The following is a 19,784-nucleotide window of genomic DNA, read 5'->3' on the forward strand; positions in this document are numbered from 1 at the left end:
TTTTGATTATTGTATTTTTAATTTCCTTTTGGTTCTTTTTCAACTCTGCTAGCCTCTTTTGTTGTTGTTGTTGTAGTTTATTTCTTTTTTAGTTTTATGTTCCTTGCAGATATTTTCAAGCCCATCTTTCATTTTTTTAAACCAAGTAGACATACTGTTTGATAATAATGGTCTCTGGAGTTTTTGCAAGTCTTTTCCTGCTGTTTCTTGTTTTTCCTAGTTGCTTATGGCTTTATTGCTTTTATGTTTCAGTATTTTTGACTGTTTGCTGCTCATTGTTTTTTTCCCACACAGGCTGTCACTGGGAATTGAGCCTGGGTTCAATGGCAATGGCAGGTGAGCAGTCTGCCACTCAGCCACCATTGCCCTGCTCATTGTTTTTGAAACCTAATTGTGGGGTTTCTTTGAAACCTAGGATGAAGGTACATTCCTCCAGAGAGAATTTTTATTTGCTTCTACCAAATGCCTAGAGATTCTGCCACTGTTAGTACTAAATCCATGGCTTACACTTTTTTTTTTAGCATTTTATTGATAAAATAACATACAACACAAACATTCTTTTTTCCTTTTTTTAAATTTTTATTAATAAAATCAGTCAACATGCAACATGAACGTTATTAACGTATGACCATTCCATACTTCATGTGCAATCATTGGCTCATAATATCATCACATAATTGTATATTCATCACCATGATCATTTCTCAGAACATTTACATCACTCCAGAAAAAGAAATAAAAAGAAAAAACTTCTACATACCCTACCCCTTATCCCTCCCTCTCATTGACCACTAGTATTTCATCTACCCAATTTATTTTATCATTTGTTCTCCCATTACATATTTATTTCTAATCCATTTGTTTTACTCATCTGTCCATACCATAGATAAAAAGAGCATCAAGAACAAGGTTTTCATAATCACACAGTCACTTGCAAAAGCTAGGATGACTGTGTAGGCATCTTAAAGAAATGTGGCTACTGGAACATAGCTCTACAATTTCAGGCACTTCCCTTTAGCCACTAATATACACCATATCTATATAAGGTGTAAGAATAGCCTCCAGGATAACCTCTCTGTTTGAAATCTCTCAGCCACTGACTTTATTTTTTCTCATTTCTCTTTTCCCCCTTTTGGTCAAGAAGATTTTCTCAATCCATTGATGCTGGGTCCCAGCTCATCCCAGTATTTCTGTCCCACATTGCCAGGGAGATTTACATCCCTGGAAGTCATGTTCCACATAGAGGGGAAGGGGAGTGGGTTCACTTGTCGTGTTGGCTTAGAGAGAGAGGCCACATCTGAGCAACAAAAGAGGTAACTCTTAGGCCTAATTTTAAATAGGCTTAGCCTATCTTTTGCAGGAAAAAGTTTCATAGGGGTGAACCCCAAGATTGAGGGCTTGGCCTCTTTATTTGGTTGTCCCCACTGTTTGCAAGAGAATCAGAAATTCTCCAAATGGGGAAGTTGAATCTTTTCCCCCTTTCTCCCCATTCCCCTAAGGGGACTTTGCAAATACTTCTTTATTTACTGTCCAAATCACTTGGATTTATTGGGGCATCACACTAACCAGGGTAAACCAACAAAATCTCATGCCCTATTCAAGATTCTGTGTACTTAATGGTGTTCAACTAAACTGATCATACAAATTACATTGGGAAATGCACTACCCAAAATACAAATTTTGCACCAAATGAACATTTTTCACAGAAGTTGAACTTTTAAGATATGGACAATATTATCCTTTACCCAGTCTTCTGATATACCATAGTCCTCTCCAGATTGGCTTCATTCATATCTCTACTCCATGTGTGATCACATTTTCAACTTTTTAAACATTTTCTTTGTCGAGTACTTCTGACTTTCATAGCTTCAGAGCCCTGACTCTGAGTCTCAGGTGTCATATAAATACCTGAAGTTTCTGGGAAAGACTGGGTTATATACAAACAGCTCAGTAGCAGAATTTAGGATTAACAATTACGCTTCCTGATATATGTGACTGCTATAAGAGCTTACAATCTAGGACCCTTTACAATAAGCCCCAACGTGATAACCCATGCTTGCAACTTTAGTTCACTGAATTTTTCTATTAGTCCATATGATTGAGGCATGATAATATTTGTCTTTTTGCTCCTGACATTTCATTCAATATATAGCTCTTAAAAGGTACATTCATCTAATTGCACGCCTCACAACTTCATTCCTTCTTGCACTCAGTAGTCCATTGTAAGTATACACTGTAGTTCTCCCTTCCATTCCTTAGTCTTTGTACTCTTAGGCCACTTCCATTCATTGTGGATCACAAACACTGCTGCCAGAAACACCAGTATGCAAATGTTCATTTGTGTCCTCACATTCAGTTCCTCCAAATATATACGGAGCAATGGTGTTTCAAGATCATATGGCAAACCCACCCGTAGTCTCCTGTGGAACCACTACTCTGCCCCCTCCAAGGGGCTGCACCTCTCACTTCCCTACCAACAGTGATAGGTACATCTTTCTCTGCATTTTCTCTGGTACTTGTTTCTCTCTGATCATTTTTAAATAATTTTATTCACACTTAATCCAGCCTAAGTGTATAGACATGCCTTTGCCACCATTTTCTATCCGAAAGCATTTCCTTTTCTTCCACAAAGAATCGCGGCTTGCATTTTGTTTGTTTGCTTGGCCTTTGACTTTATTCCTTTGATACCATGGTGCCTTGGAAATGGTCATTCAAAATTTGTAGATAATATTTCAGAGCAAGTATAACTTTGTGCTTCTTTGACCTGTCTTCTTGTGTATCTAATTTCTCTAGGATTTTACCCTGACAGATCTATCTTAACTTTTTAATATTTTCAATATCTTTAATCCTGTCTTTATGTTTTTTCCCCAAGAGGAGTTTGGTTCAAATATCCTAGTCTGCTATATTTCTGAAAATATTTAACAGTCTTTCTACCCTTGGCAATATTTATTGAATTCAATGCAGAATGAATAAATTTAGTATTGCAGCATTATTCTCTTGGTTTGGTTTTTGCTTCAAAGATGCATCCTCCCATGAGGAGAGTATATTGTTATGAATAGGTATCACAAAGTTCTAGAGCCTGAATTTAAACTGTGGAATTTGGTGACGTGGGAGTATACTTCTTAGGAGGACTTTACTCAAACTAAATTCCTTTGACAAGATCATTTTGGTTAGTTTATTTTATTTTCTAAAATGAAAATGTTAAATAGTTTTCCCTGATAAAAGGATACATGCTGATTATGAGAGTTCAGCAATTCAGAAGCAGTAAAATAGATAGCCCCCTTCAAAAACTACTGTCAAAGCATTTTGTGAACAAATACCTCTAGGCTTTTTCTGGATATATACATGTATATACATATAATAAATTTTCCTCATTTCCGCTGTATTAATTTATTTAACCAAACTCCTATAAACATTTTTGTTTTCTATAATGAATGACCTTATACATAAATCTGTACCTTGAATTTTTTTCCTTTGGATAAATTCTGAAGGTGTAATTCCCAGTTCAAAAGAGTATGTTCATTTTAAAATGTCATCACATAAATTGGTAGATGGTTATAAGCAGTTTATAATTGTCAGTTTCTGCATACTTTGTTAATATCTAGTTTTATCATTATATTCTTTGCTGTTGTATCAGAAGGAAAATACCTTGTTTTAACTTGCATTTCTGCATTAGTGATATTGAACATCTTTTCATATTTTTAATGGCCTTTTGGATTTCTCTTTTAATACTTGTTCTGGTCTTTTGCCTATTTCTCTGTGGAACTGTTTGCTTTCTCTTAATGGTGTGTAGAAGCACATCATTTATTAAACATCATTTATTAAGAATGTCAACTCATTGTCATTTATATTATAAATATTTTTGCCTGTTTGTAATTTTGTCTTTTAACTTTTGTGTTGACTTTTACCATTCAGAAGTCAATAATTTTGATGTCATATTTATCAGTGTATTCCTTTATGATATATGGGTTTTATGTTGTTCTTAGATGTTCCTATTGGTTTATATTTTAATGTCATGTTTAAAAAGCCCTTCATCACTAGAAGATTATAAAAACATTTATATATTCTTACAATTTTTATATCTGGTATAAGGTAGGAATCCACTTTTTAGTTTTTTTTCTAAGTTATGCAAATGTCTTGCCACCTTTGGAATAAATTCTCACTAATTTGAGATGTGTCTTATTAACAAATTACATGTCCATATGTCTATGATTCTGTTTCTGTCTTTTCTATTCTGTGCCCCTGATTGATCTATCTGTTCCTGTTTTAGCATTGTACTGTTTTAATGTAGCTTTGTAGTATATTTGATATCTGATCAAGTTTTCCTTGGTGTTTATTAAAAATGATATGGCTAACTTTGTTTTTCAACGTGAACCTCAGAATTACTTTGTGAGGTCCCGAAGGAAAAAACAACCTCCCCAAAAGAGAGAGAGAGCAAGAACCTAAATGACTACTATCAGCATAACAGTCCCCCTTGCAAAACAAAAACCAAACAAAAAAAGCCCTAAGAGCTCTGAGCTTTAGGTGTTTAAGAAATTTGGTGTCTTTACAATTTGAGTACAGCAACATATGTATCACCATTTAATTTAGGCCACTTTTACATCTTTTAATGAGGCTGTATAGTTTTTCCTCATACATCACTTGCATATTCCTCAATTTTATCCCCAAACATTTTACAGATTTTTATTTTGAATCTGCTTTTTCTCCCATTACATGTTCTAACTGATTATATAATCAGTTTTTGGCATATGGATAAGTTACCGATTTTTTTGTACATTTATTTTTTATTTGGCCATCTTAACTCTTAATTGTTGTAGTTTTTCAGTTGATTTGCTTGGTTTCCTCTGTGAATAGTTATATCATCCAAAAATGATACTTTTTATCCCCTCCTTTCTAATGTTTATGCTCATAATTTTTTTTTCCTTATCACATTGACTTAAATTTCTGAAATACAAATAATTGTGGTGTTAATTTGTTACACTTGTCTGGTTCCTAATTTTAATGAAAAGGTCTTCATGTTGCACCATTAATTGTGATATTTGTGTTCATTTTGGAAAAACAAGACAAAATGAAACACTCTTGCTTGTATTAAAGACATTTCAAGGTTCTTAAGAGTTGCCCAGCAATGTGCAAATCCCTTTTTGGCATCCATAGGAAAGAATTATAATCTCTTCCTCCAATATTAATGTCATGAACTACATCAGTAGATTTGCTGATGATGAACCATCTTTATATTTCTGGAATAAACCATACATAATGGTGGTATATTAATTATTCTTTTTGTGCACTGTGAAACTTGTTTTGCTTATATTTATTTTAGATTTTTCATCTACATGTACTGTTGTAAGCATAGAATTGAGAGTTAAGTAAGTTCTGAGTATAAAGTTATAGAACATATGTCTTAATATTCATTTACCTGCAGGATAGAAATAACATTTCCTGTGTAGAATTAAAAGGTATTGTGAAGTTCATTTGTTGAACTCTTCATAGCAACCTGTAAATTTAGTTATGTAAATTTAGAATTATTAAATGAAGATTGAGTAAAATATTTTTCCGGTTTATAGATAGGTTATTATCCAGCGATAATGTAATGTTCACCACACTTAACCTTCAGTGAAGTTTTTTTTTTTTTAATTTTATGTTTGACAACTGTGTTTTAATCTGTTGCATGTTTTTGTGGTTACACAGACTATCTTTCTTATGTAATTTGTTTATTTTCTTTAATGTTTTCCAGAGGCGGGTAGAGCAACCCCTTTATGGTTTAGATGGCAGTGCTGCAAAGGAGGCATCGGAAGAGCAATCTGCTCTGCCAACGTTGATGTCAGTGATGCTGGCAAAACCTCGTCTTGATACGGAGCAGCTGGCACAAAGGGGAACTGGCCTCTGCTTTACTTTTGTTTCAGTGAGTATTAAGGTCAAGTTTATTCTGATCCTTATTAACCGGAAGCTCCCTGATAATGTTGAATTAATCATTTTGTTACAGAGATGATGACATTTCCAATTCTGTATCGCTTTTGCAGAAAGTATACTTTTTTAGTCAATCCCCCTTCGTTTAAGCTGCTGAGAATGCTTTTTCAAAGTCTGAGCATATAATGGGAAGGAGAATATAGTCTTTGATTGACCAATCCCATTACAACCAAAATATTGTGTAATTACAAATAAAATCTACGAACTAAGCCATCACTTATTTAAAATACCATTCAAGTTTGCAAAATTTTAGCATGTTGACAGGTATTCTATAGCATGGTCACATCCCCCTTGTGTTATTTGGGTTGTGTCCATGCTTGCTTTCCTCATCTCTTCAGAGGATTGACATAGTTACTTTTTCCAGTGATATATGATTACTTGATTGCTCCTTGCCGCTTCTTCTTTTGCAGTCCTTGAAGAACAAGAATTGGAGTATTATGAAATTTTGACCCCATTTTTGTTTGCCAAATTATATTATAATTGTTATTATTTGTTTCTATGCTCTGTCAGTACCTGTTTTTTGCCAAGGTTTATATAAAGCACAAGAAAACCCATTGCCTTTTTCTTCCATTTTTAGTCACCACTACAGCCACTGCTGATCTAGAATTTTTCCCTCTTACTGATTCATTGTCCTCAGTTATAATCTAAGTCTCCTCTTTATTTGCCATGTAGATTCCATGAGTCATTAGCCCATAGTGTATCTAAATCCAAAACGGCAGGTGTCTTCAGGAAAGGAAAAAAAGTTATGAAATTATTAACCAGATACAGAATCATTGTGCATTATTTGGAATACTGCCAAATATTTATTATAACTTTACTTGAAGAAAAAGATGATACAGCTTATGAAACTTTACAGAATTTTTAAGTCATCAGCAGAATAAGGGAAATTGTTATGTGGAAAAGTATAATTTTATCCCTGGATGGCAAAGGAAACATACCATAATATGGGAAAATTGATCAGTATGATATTGTGGGTGGGCCTCACAGCAGCATGGGATAGTTTCTATGATAATGTAGTTGTTCTCTATAGTATCATTTTACAGAATACACTCACACACACATTTCATTGTATGCTTTTATTCACTGATTTTAGTTAAATCGTCATCTTAGTTCTGACTTTCCCAAGCAAAACCTTGGATAATCGGGGGATTATTTCTTCTTTTGTTCTTTTATTACCTTCAAAACTACCTCCTTTTTAACTGAGAGGAATTCCTTTTGTTCATTCCATAATTATTTATGAGTACCCAACTATGTGATAAGCACACAGCTAAATACATTAGATGAGCAAGAACTTGTTCCCCTAACGTAAACCTTTCCTAAGAGGGGTGGGCTGCAGGTTTGGGGCAGATTCATGTGAAGGATAACCACCTACTTGCTCTTATCAGCTTCTACATTTAGACAGAAGTTACAGATGCTTAGTCAGATTGGTTCCACTTGAAAGAGATGAGAAGATGGTTATGTATGAAGATAGAGCATGGAAACAGTATAAAAACTAAAAGCCTAAGTGCTTTGATATAGTTCTGTTTTTTGTTGCTTCTCTGCTGTTCCAACCAGCATATAAGCTTAATAATAAAGAAAGAAAAAAGGTAAAAAGGATAACATTGATGTATAACAAATGTTGTGAATCAGTGGATAAAGATAAGTGGTTTCCTAAAGAATTAGGTTAAGTATATGAACAGTTTTATGGAGAGAAGGAAAAAAAAGGACAAGTCATGTTTATAAAATGCTCAATTTCCATAAAGGAATGAAAAGTAAAAACCGTTTTGACCTGTCATGTTGCTCCTCTCACTATTGGACCTTTGTGCTTGCTTTTGCCTTTACCTTGACAGTGTTCCCCTAGATACCTGCATACCTTGCTTCCCACAGTTCCCTCTGCTTTCTGCTTAAATATACTCTATTAGAGAGAAGAGGTCTACCCTGAGCACACTATTTAAATAGCAGCTCCTCCCTGCTAACCCTACATATTCTCTAGCTCTTATGTCCTGCTTTGATTTTCTCCATAGCTCTTATCACCAGCTGACATATGACAGTTTGCTTCTTTGTCTGACTTCTTCCAACTGGAATGTAAGCTCCGTTAGGTCAAGGATTTTGCTTTGTTCACATCTGTCTCTTCAATGTCCAGACCAGGATCTGCCTTTATAGATATTTGGTATAATATGTTGCATGAATTAGAATCTTCCTTCAGATTGGGACTGGTTAAATAAATTATAATACAACTATGATGGAATGTTACACAGCTCACAAAAATAATGAGAAAGCTGTGAATATGCTAATAATGAAAGATGTCTGAAATTGTTGATTAATAAAAACAGCAGATTGCAAAGCATGTTATTAGATCCTTTAAATGTTTGAATTGTATTTCCTAAATTTACAGGTTTTAACATAGGACGTTTGTTTGAGTTTTTATCATAAGCATATAATTTTTTACCTGTAAAAATTATAAATGTAACTGGTCCCCTCAAAATGCAAGTGATGGAAGGTAAAATTCTTTCCTTAGCACCTCTGTTCATTCCTCAGAGGTATTACCACCATTGACTCTTTAAGTGTTAGAGTTTCTAGTGATTCACATTTTTTAACTTCAAAAAATGTCATTAATTTAGCCAACTTTAGACAAGATCTATTTATTCCTTTTAAGAAGAATGAGTCAAACAAATTCATGACTTTAACCCAGATTCCTTCCCTTCTTTTCAAGATAGTATATGATGTATGTGTTTAGTTTCTGTTCTTTTAACTGTAATTGTGCCTTTTTTACTTTGTGAATTATTTTAAAACTTTAGAAACAAGAAGTATTTGCAGTATTATAGTTGTTTCATTATTAGGCATTACAAAACCAAATGATTTTATTAACTCACTGAGAAGTAAACAACATAGTTATTGGATCACTTTTGATTGACTGAGACTATTGTTAAGATCTACTGAATAGTTTTTTTTTTATATGTCAGGGCTATTATTTCCTTCAGAGCTAATCTTTTAATATTATTCAAGCTTGATTTTTAGAAAGATGTAAAAATCTAAAGTTTTTTTAATTTTAATTTTTTCATTATTTCAAAATTAGTGCATTTTTTGGAGCTGAAAGTCAAAAGGATCTTTTAAGTTTTCAAAAACGGAATGTGTTCTTATGGTTACTTGTGTAATTTCAAATTTAAACAAAAAAGAAAAATGCAAAGATTGAAGCATTTAACAGTACAAATATATGCATGCAATAAAAGTGAGTCTTCCTGTAAATCCATAACTTCTCTAATAAAGAAAAAGATTCGTTTTAAATTAAAGGGTAAGTCTTTTCTGGCAACAGCAAGCTAAGCCAGGGGCCAGACCTCGCTGCTGAAAAGTTTTTGGTAATAGATGGTGGTGATGATAGCAAAACATTGTGAACATATTAAAAAACACTGAATTATATATTTGAAGGTGGTTAAAAGGAAGACTCCTAGGTTGTATGTATGTTACTGAAATAAAATTTTTTTAACATTTTTATTGTGAATATAACATATATACAAAAAAGCACAGTAGTTTTAAAGTACACTTTAACAAATAGTTATAGAACAGATTTCAAAATTTGGTGTGGGTTATAGTTCCACAATTTCAAGTACTACCATCTAGCTGCTCCAAGATATTGGAGGCTAAAAGAAATATCAGTATAATGATTTCAGTAGTCATACTCATTTGTTAAATCCTGTCTTGTTTGTTATAACTCCTCCTACTCCTTTGATCCTTCTCCCAATCTTTAGTGATATTTGGGCCATGCCCATTCCAATTTTTTCATGTTTAAAAGGGATGTCAACAATATGGGATAGGGAGATGGAAGTAGTTGATATTCTTGGAGAGGCTGTCCCCTCTAGGTTTCAGAACTTACCTGACTTAGGAACCATCTGGAGGTTACAGGTTTCTTAGAAGTAAACTTAGTGTGTGAAACTTCTGTAGAATCTCAGATAGAGCCCCAGGTGTTCTGTAGGGTTAACAGCAGTGTTGTTGGTTGGGGTTTTGCAACCCATGGCAGTTAGCTTTATCTAGCTGCAACTTGCATAAGAGTAGCCTCCAGAATAGTCTCTCGGCTCTATTTTAACTCTTAGCCACTGATAGCTCATTTAGTTACATTTCTTTTCCCTGTTTTGGTCAGGGAGGAATTGTTGATTCCATGGTGCCAGGGCCAGGCTCATCCCTGGACTCATGCCCCATGTTACCAGGGAGATTAACCCCTGGATATCATGTCCCATGTAGTGGGGAAGGGTAATGATTTTCTTTGCAGAGTTGGGCTTAGAGTGAGAGAGGCTCTATCTGAGCAACAAAAGAGGCTCTCTGGAAGTAATTCATAGGCATAATTATAAATAGGCTTAACTTCTCTACTTTGGAAATAAGTTTCATAAGAGCAAGCCTCAAAATCAAGGGCTTGGCCTATTAACTTGGAAGTCCCTCATGTTTGAGAGAGTATCAGGGGTTTCTGAGGTGGTAGAGTTTAATAGTTCCATATTTTTTCTCAAGTCCCTCAAAGGACTTTGCCAGTACTTTTTAATTATCTACCCTACATACTCTGGGATGTATCCAGATATTACATTAAGATGTATAGAATTACATGACCTCGTTTGTATTCTGGGCTCCATGTATTGGGGTTGTTTGAATGCGCTATCCAAGCTGGTTGAGTTAGATTGTGTGCTAAAGGAAATTTAGGTTTTGCACAAAATATATCTTCCTTTGGTCTCATGCAGTAGATAAAGCTCTAAAATACAGATAGTATCATCTTTTGCCTTGTTTTCTGATTTACCTTAGTCCCAACTAGATTGGCTTCTTTCTTATCTCTGTCTGAAGTTTGATCTCTTTATTGTTGTTTTTTTTTCTTCTATAGCTGTTGTATGTAATGATGCTTACTTTTCAGAGCTGTGAACTGAAACTCTGAGTCTTAGGTGTCACACAGGTACCTTCAGTTGCACAGAAATACCAGGTTATACACATATAACCCAGCATCTCAGAATCTAGAAATAACATATCTCTGGACTAAATGTAGCTGCTATAAGAGCTTACTAGGCCCCAATTTTCTTTTAAATTATTTCTAAAAGAGACCATACGATATTTGTTCTTTTGTTTCTGGCTTACTTTGCACGGTGTAATGTCCCCAAGGTTCATCCACCTCACTGCTTGCCTCACGACTTTGTTCCTTCCTGTAGCCACATGATGTTCCATCATATGTACACACCACAGTTTGTTTTTCTGCTTCTCAGTCAATATACCCTTCGGCCACTTCCATCCACTGGGCATCTTGGATAATGTGGAAAATAAGCCATCCATAGCCCACATTATCCTCATTCAGTTGTAGTCATCACCTTTTTTTTGGCAATGTTCATTGCTCCAAAAACAAAAACACATAAAAACACTCCCTCACCAAATAGAAAGTCTAAACCTCTGTTTAACTCTGTCCCTTACCCCCCTCCAGTTTTTACCCCTGGTATTGCTATGATATTATTGATATCTTCCTGTTAACTATAGTCCATAGCATGTAAAGTAGTTTTCTTCCTGTACCCCTTTATTATTGATTCTTTGTACAAGATTCGTACTTTTGAAGTATGAAGTAGTTCATACAGGAACTTATTTATATTTGTAGTGTTTGTTCATTGGTGGGATATATGGCTCTACACAACCCCTTTCAATCATATTCACCTTCAATATGGCGTTAATTCTTATAACCTCACTAATGAATTACCACGACTTCTGTCCATTCCCTTAATTAAAGTTCAACCTCATTACGTAGCCGTTCCCCCATCTCTAGCATATGTGCATATCTAGGTCCCCTATATTCTACATTATCAGCCTCTGAGTTTACATTTACCAGGATCATAATAGTGAAATCATAAAATATCTATCCTTTTGTGTTGACTTATTTCACTAGCATTATGTCATTAAGTTCATCCATGTTGTCATATGCCTCAGGGCCGACCTCACTTCATCTTACTGCTGCATAACATACCATCATAGGTATATACCACATTTTCTTTATCTGCTCTTCTGCTATGGCCACTTGGGTTGTTTCCTTCTTTTGCCAGTTGTTAATAATGCTGCTATAAACATTGGTGTGCAAATGTCTGTTTGTGTCATTGTTTTCAGCTCTTCTGGGTATATACTGAGTATTGGTATTGTCAGGTTGTAGGGCAACTTGATATTTAGTTTTTTGAAGACCAAACTGTCTTCCACCACAAGTATACCGTTATACATTCCCACCAGCAGTGAATAAGTGTTCCGGTTTCTCCACATCCTCTCCAACGTTTGTACTTTCCTTCTTGTTTAATAGCAGCCATCTTTTTTTTTCCCCCTAATTTTCATTGAGGAGAGTATTAATGAAATTTAATTAACTATTATTATTTTAAAGAAGACCAAAAAAATAAGAACATGATAAATCTGACTCATTCTGTGCAAGAAATGTCTTTGGGAATTTTTGGTGTTGAATCCAATTGAAGAAGCTTATAAAATTAACATTGCAACATAGTTTTGATCATAGCTGTTCACCCAATAGATGTAAATCTTTTAAAAAATGTTTTCATTGACAAATCTTCACACACATACATTGTATGCATGGTGTATAATCAGTGGCTCACACTATCATCACATAGTTGTGTATTCATCACCATGATCATTTTTTAGAACATTTGCATCACTCTAGAAAAGGAAATAAAAAGAAAAAAGAACAAACTCATACATACCATATCCTTACCCCTCCCTCTCATCGACCACTAATATTTCCATCTACCCAATTTATTTTACCTTTTAATCCCCCCTATTATTTATTTATTTTTTATCCATATATTTTTACTCATCTGTCCATATGCTGGATAAAAGGAGTATCAGACACAAGGTTTTCACAATTCCAAGTTGCATTATAAAAGTTATATTTTTATATAGTCGTCTTCAAGAATCAAGGCTGCTGGAACACAGCTCAACAGTTTCAGCCACTGAAAATTGTTGTATTTCCTTCCAGCCACTCCACTACACCGTAAACTAAAAAGGAATATCTATATAATGCATGAGAATAACCTCCAGGATAACCTTTCAACTCTGAAATCTTTCAGCCACTGAAACTTTATTTTGTCTCATTTCTCTCTTCCCCCTTTTGGTCAAGAAGGCTTTCTCAATCCCTTGATGTCAGGTCCTGGCTCATTCTGGGAGTCATGTCTCACGTAGGGAAGAGGCAGTGAGGTTACCTGCCAATTTGGCGTAGAGAGAGAAGCCACATCTGAGCAACAAGAGCGGTTCTGTGGTGGTGACACTTAGACATAATTTTAGGTAGACTTGGCCTATCCTTCGCAGGAATAAGTTTCATAGGGGTGAACCGCAAGATTGAGGGCTCAGCCTACTGGTTTGGTTGTCCCCACTGCTTGCAGAAATATAAAAAATTCTCCAAATGGGAAAGTTGACTCTTTCCCATTTTCTCCCCCTTCCCCTAAGAGGACTTTACAAATACTTCTTTATTTAGTACCCAAATTACTCTGTAATATATTGGGGCATCACACTAACTGGGACAAACCAACAAAATCTCATGTCCTGTTCAAGATTCCGTGTACTTATGGTGTTCAACTAAACTGACCATACAAGTTAAATTAGGAAATATACTACCTAAAATAGAAATTCAGTAACAGCTATGCTTATGTGTATGAGGTGTTATCTCATTGTAGTCTTGATTTGTATTTCCCTTATAACTAATGAAGATTAGCATCTCTTCATGTGCTTTTTTAACCATTTGTATTTGCTCTTTGGAAAAATGTCTATTCATATCTTTTGCCCATTTTATAATTGGGTTCTTTGTTCTTTTGTGGTTGAATTGTATGACTTCCTTATGTATACAGGATATGAAATCTTTATCCCATATATTGTTTCTGAATATTTTCTCCCTTTGAGTTGGCTACCTCTTCACCTTTTTCACAGTCTTTTGAAGCACACAAGCATTTGATTTTGAGGATTTCCTATTTATTTATTTTTTCTTTTGTTGCTTGTGCTTTGGCTATCGAGTTTTAGAAGCAACCTCTTCCTGGGGCCTATTGTAAAGGATCTAGATGATAAACTCTTACAGCAGTCACAGATATTCAGAAGGTCTAAATGTTATTTCTAAATTCCGAGATACTGAGCTGTTTGTTTATAACCTAATCACTCCCAGAAACTTCGGGTATTTATGTGCACCTACGACTCAGAGTTAGAGCGCTGAAGCTGTGAAAGCAGCAGTACCCCATACAGGAGCTGTTTTAAAAATTGAAAAAGTGATCTGACTTCAAGTAGAGATATGAATAAAGCTGATCTGGATAGGAATAAGGTATATCAGAATACTAGGTAAAGGATGATACCTATCATCCATGTTTAAAAACTTCCACTTCTTTGTGAGACCAAAGGGAGAGATGTGTATTTGGTGCAACATTTATGTTTTGGGTAGCATATTTACTAATTTAACTTGGATGGTCAGTTTGGTTGAATACCATAAGTATGTGGGATCTTGAATAGGGTGTGAGATTTTGTTTGGTTTGCCAGTTAAGCATGATATCCCAATATATCTCAGAGTACTTTGGGCAGTGAATAAGGAAGTATTTGCTAAGTCCCCTTGGGAATTGGGGAGAAAGGAAGAAATATCCAGCTTCCCCATTTGAAGAATTTCAGATATTCTAGGAATCAGTAGAGACAACCAAATCAGTGGACCGAGCCCTCGATCTTGGGGTTCACCCCTATGAAACTTATTCCTGTGAAGGATAGGCTAAGCCTACTTAAAACTATGTGTAAGAGTCACCCCCAGAGATCCTCGTTTTATTGCTCAGATGTGGCCTCTCTCTCTAAGCCAACCCTGTAGGTGAAGTCACTGCCCTCCCTCCTATGTGAGACATGACTTCCAGGGGTGTAAATCTTCCTGGCAATGTGAGGCAGAGATCCTGGGATGAGCTGGGTCCTGGCATTGAGGGATTGAGAAAGCCTTCTTGACAGAAAGAGGAGAGAAATGAGATAAGACAAAGTTACATTGACTGAGAGATTTCAAACAGAGTTGAGAGGTTATGTAGAGGTTGTTCTTATGCATTATGTAGATGTCTCTTTTTGGTTTATGGTGTATTGGAGTGGCTGGAGCGATGTACCTGAGGCTGTTGGACTGTGTTCCAGTAGCCTTTGTTCTTTTTCTTTTCTTTTCTGCAATTTTATTGAGATATATTTACATTTACATGCCATATCATCATACAAAACAGACCATCAGTGGCTCAGTATCATCATATCGTTGTGCATTCATCACCATAATAAATTTTAGAACATTTTCGTTACTCCAAAAATAAATAAATAAATAAAAAGAATACCCAAAACATCCCATGCCCCGTAACCTCCCTCCAATTATTTATTTATTTTTGTCTTTATTTTCTTACTCATCTGCTCATACATTGGATAAAGGGAGTGTCAGTCACAGGGTTTTCACAATCACATGGTCACCCTATAAAAGCTACATAGTTATATAGTCATCATCAAGAATACGGGTGGTTCAATGGTAGAATGCTTGCCTTCCATGCCAGAGACCCAGGTTTGATTCCTGGGCCATGTACCTGGAAAAAAAAAAATAAAGAATTAAGACTACTAGATTACAGTTCAACAGTTTTAGGTATTTCCTTCTAGCTGTTCTAATACACTAAACTTAAAGGAAATACCTAAATAATGCATAAGAATAACCTCCAGATTGACCTTTGGACTCTATCGGAAATATCTTAGCCACTGAAACTTCATTTTGTTTCATTTCTTTTCCCTCTTTTGTCAAGACTTTCTCAATTCCACAATGCCAGGTCCAAGTAATTACACTTCTTTTTTTTGTTAATTAAAAAAAAAATTAACACAACATTTAGAAATCATTCCATTCTACATATGCAATCAGTAATTCTTAATATCATCACATAGATGTATGATCATCATTTCTTAGTACATTTGCATCGATTTAGGAAAAGAACTAGCAAAACAACAGAAAAAGATATAGAATGATAATATAGAGAAAAAAATTAAAATAATAATAAAAATAAAAAATAGAAAAAATATATAAAAAAGGAAAAAGAAAAAAAACAAAAAACCCAAATAAACAAACAAACAACAACAAAAAAAACCTATAGCTCAGATGCAGCTTCATTCAGTGTTTTAACATAATTACATTACAATTAGGTAGTATTGTGCTGTCCATTTTTGAGTTTTTGTATCTAGTCCTGTTGCACAGTCTGTATCCCTTCAACTCCAATTACCCATTATCTTACCCTGTTTCTAACTCCTGATGGTCTCTGTTACCAATGACATATTCCAAGTTTATTCTCGAATGTCGGTTCACATCAGTGGGACCATACAGTATTTGTCTTTTAGTTTTTGGCTAGATCACTCAGCATAATGTTCTCTAGGTCCATCCATGTTATTACATGCTTCATAAGTTTATCCTGTCTTAAAGCTGCATAATATTCCATCGTATGTATATACCACAGTTTGTTTAGCCACTCGTCTGTTGATGGAGATTTTGGCTGTTTCCATCTCTTTGCAATTGTAAATAACGCTGCTATAAACATTGGTGTGCAAATGTCCGTTTGTGTCTTTGCCCTTAAGTCCTTTGAGTAGATGCCTAGCAATGGTATTGCTGGATCGTATGGCAATTCTATATTCAGTTTTTTGAGGAATCGCCAAACTGCCTTCCACAGTGGTTGCACCATTTGACATTCCCACCAACAGTGGATAAGTGTGCCTCTTTCTCCGCATCCTCTCCAGCACTTGTCATTTTCTGTTTTGTTGATGATGGCCATTCTGGTGGGTGTGAGATGATATCTCATTGTGGTTTTGATTTGCATTTCTCTAATGGCCAGGGACATTGAGCATCTCTTCATGTGCCTTTTGGCCATTTGTATTTCCTCTTCTGGTAGGTGTCTGTTCAAGTCTTTTTCCCATTTTGTAATTGGGTTGGCTGTCTTTTTGTTGTTGAGTTGGACAATCTCTTTATAAATTCTGGATACTAGACCTTTATCTGCTATGTCATTTCCAAATATTGTCTCCCATTGTGTAGGCTGTCTTTCTACTTTCTTGATGAAGTTCTTTGATGTACAAAAGTGTTTAATTTTGAGGAGCTCCCATTTCTTTCTTTCTTTCTTCAGTGCTCTTGCTTTAGGTTTACGGTCCATAAAACCGCCTCCAATTGTAAGTTTCATAAGATATCTCCCTACATTTTCCTCTAACTGTTTTATGGTCTTAGACCTAATGTTTAGATCTTTGATCCATTTTGAGTTAACTTTTGCATAGGGTGTGAGATACGGGTCTTCTTTCATTCTTTTGCATATGGATATCCAGTTCTCTAGGCACCATTTATTGAAGAGACTGTTCTGTCCCAGGTGAGTTGGCTTGACTGCCTTATCAAAGATCAAATGTCCATAGATGAGAGGGTCTATATCTGAGCACTCTATTCGATTCCATTGGTTGATATATCTATCTTTATGCCAATACCATGCTGTTTTGACCACTGTGGCTTCATAATATGCCTTAAAGTCTGGCAGCGTGAGACCTCCAGCTTCGTTTTTTTTTCCTCAAGATGTTTTTAACAATTCGGGGCACCCTGCCCTTCCAGATAAATTTGCTTATTGGTTTTTCTATTTCTGAAAAATAAGTTGTTGGGATTTTGATTGGTATTGCATTGAATCTGTAAATCAATTTAGGTAGGATTGACATCTTAACTATATTTAGTCTTCCAATCCATGAACACGGTATGCCCTTCCATCTATTTAGGTCTTCTGTGATTTCTTTGAACAGTTTTTTGTAGTTTTCTTTGTATAGGTTTTTTTGTCTCTTTAGTTAAATTTATTCCTAGGTATTTTATTCTTTTAGTTGCAATTGTAAATGGAATTCGTTTCTTGATTTCCCCCTCAGCTTGTTCATTACTAGTGTATAGAAATGGTACAGATTTTTGAATGTTGATCTTGTTACCTGCTACTTTGCTGTACTCATTTATTAGCTCTAGTAGTTTTGTTGTGGATTTTTCCGGGTTTTTGACGTATAGTATCATATCGTCTGCAAACAGTGATAGTTTTACTTCTTCCTTTCCAATTTTGATGCCTTGCATTTCTTTTTGTTGTCTAATTGCTCTGGCTAGAACCTCCAACACAATGTTGAATAATAGTGGTGATAATGGACATCCTTGTTTTGTTCCTGATCTTAGGGGGAAAGTGTTCAGTTTTTCCCCGTTGAGGATGATATTAGCTGTGGGTTTTTCATATATTCCCTCTATCATTTTAAGGAAGTTCCCTTGTATTCCTATCTTTTGAAGTGTTTTCAACAGGAAAGGATGTTGAATCTTGTCGAATGCCTTCTCTGCGTCAATTGAGATGATCATGTGATTTTTCTGCTTTGATTTGTTGATATGGTGTATTACATTAATTGATTTTCTTATGTTGAACCATCCTTGCATACCTGGGATGAATCCTACTTGGTCATGATGTATAATTCTTTTAATGTGTTGCTGGATTCGATTTGCTAGAATTTTGTTGAGGATTTTTGCATCTATATTCATTAGAGAGATTGGTCTGTAGTTTTCTTTTTTTGTAATATCTTTGCCTGGTTTTGGTATGAGGGTGATGTTGGCTTCATAGAATGAATTAGGTAGCTTTCCCTCCACTTCGATTTTTTTTTGAAGAGTTTGAGGAGAGTTGGTACTAATTCTTTCTGGAATGTTTGATAGAATTCACATGTGAAGCCGTCTGGTCCTGGACTTTTCTTTTTGGGAAGCTTTTGAGTGACTGATTCAATTTCTTTACTTGTGATTGGTTTGTTGAGGTCATCTATTTCTTCTTGAGTCAAAGTTGGTTGTTCATGCCTTTCCAGGAGTAATTACACTTTTAAGAATTTATTTAACAGATGGAAAATAACATACTTACAAGCATAATCATGGTAGTACTCTTGTAATGTTTGAAGAGTAAAAATAGGCTAAGGGATTCAACAATAGAGGATTGATTTAAAAATTACTTTACATTTATACAATGGAATACTAGGCAATCAATAACTAAAATATGACAGCTATCTAAATACTAGTAAAGAAGATGCAGAACAAAGTGTATAGAATCTTATTATTTGTATGGGTGGGGAGGATATATTCTTGTATATGTGTAAGATATGCCCTGGAAGGTTATACAACAAACTATATAAGCTGCCTCTGGCAAGGGGATTGGGTACCCAAAACAAAAGGGTAGAAAGACTTACTTTTCACCATCTACATTTTTCATACCTTTTGAATTTATAATGTATACAAGTATTACCTCATCAAAATGTAAATAATTACATGAATAAGGAATATTAAAATACAAAGCACATGGGTCTGATAAACAAAAATAAAGAGTTCTCTGATTATTTAAAGAAATAGAAGGAAATGGGGTACAATTATAAAGCCTAGTGTAGTTCCTTGCCAAGAACCCTGGAACTCAGGAACTTATATATTCTTTCACTGAACTGCTAAATTAGTTGCTAGCCCTATAAAAGAGAGACACAAATAACGAGCAGTAAGGGATTGGAGAGTTGGTTGCTTTTCTTTTGAGTCTTATTAGTAATGGAAAATTATTAGCACTTGTAGGAGAAGGAAGTAAGGAATCTTGAGTAATTCTGAACCATCTCCAAACAATTCAGTAGCTATCTATTGTCTAGATTTATGTGATGTACCAGTTCCTCTTAGGTATATAATACTTAATGGGTCAAAAGGAGCCCCACATTGTTCAACACATTTGATCATAGTGCACAAAAATGGGTAATTTTCATCTCTTGACTGTGAACCTTTTAACCACAGACCTAAGAGTTCTGGGTATAACAGCGGTGAAAGAACTCTATTT

The 19,784-nt window shown here is 35.1% G+C and overlaps 1 protein-coding gene across 7 annotated transcripts in view; it reads left to right on the plus strand.

Moving 5' to 3' along the window:
* TLK2 (tousled like kinase 2) overlaps positions 1-19,784 on the plus strand; it is a 160,738-nt gene that overhangs the window by 50,990 nt on the left and 89,964 nt on the right. For all 7 annotated transcript variants that reach the window (XM_077163480.1, XM_077163478.1, XM_077163482.1 and 4 more), the window contains one exon: positions 5,735-5,902. In XM_077163480.1, coding sequence (XP_077019595.1) covers positions 5,735-5,902 — 168 coding nt within the window. The remainder of the gene's footprint in view (positions 1-5,734; positions 5,903-19,784) is intronic.

The sequence above is a fragment of the Tamandua tetradactyla genome, chromosome 6 (genome assembly GCF_023851605.1).
Source record: "Tamandua tetradactyla isolate mTamTet1 chromosome 6, mTamTet1.pri, whole genome shotgun sequence".
Lineage (NCBI taxonomy): Eukaryota > Metazoa > Chordata > Mammalia > Pilosa > Myrmecophagidae > Tamandua > Tamandua tetradactyla.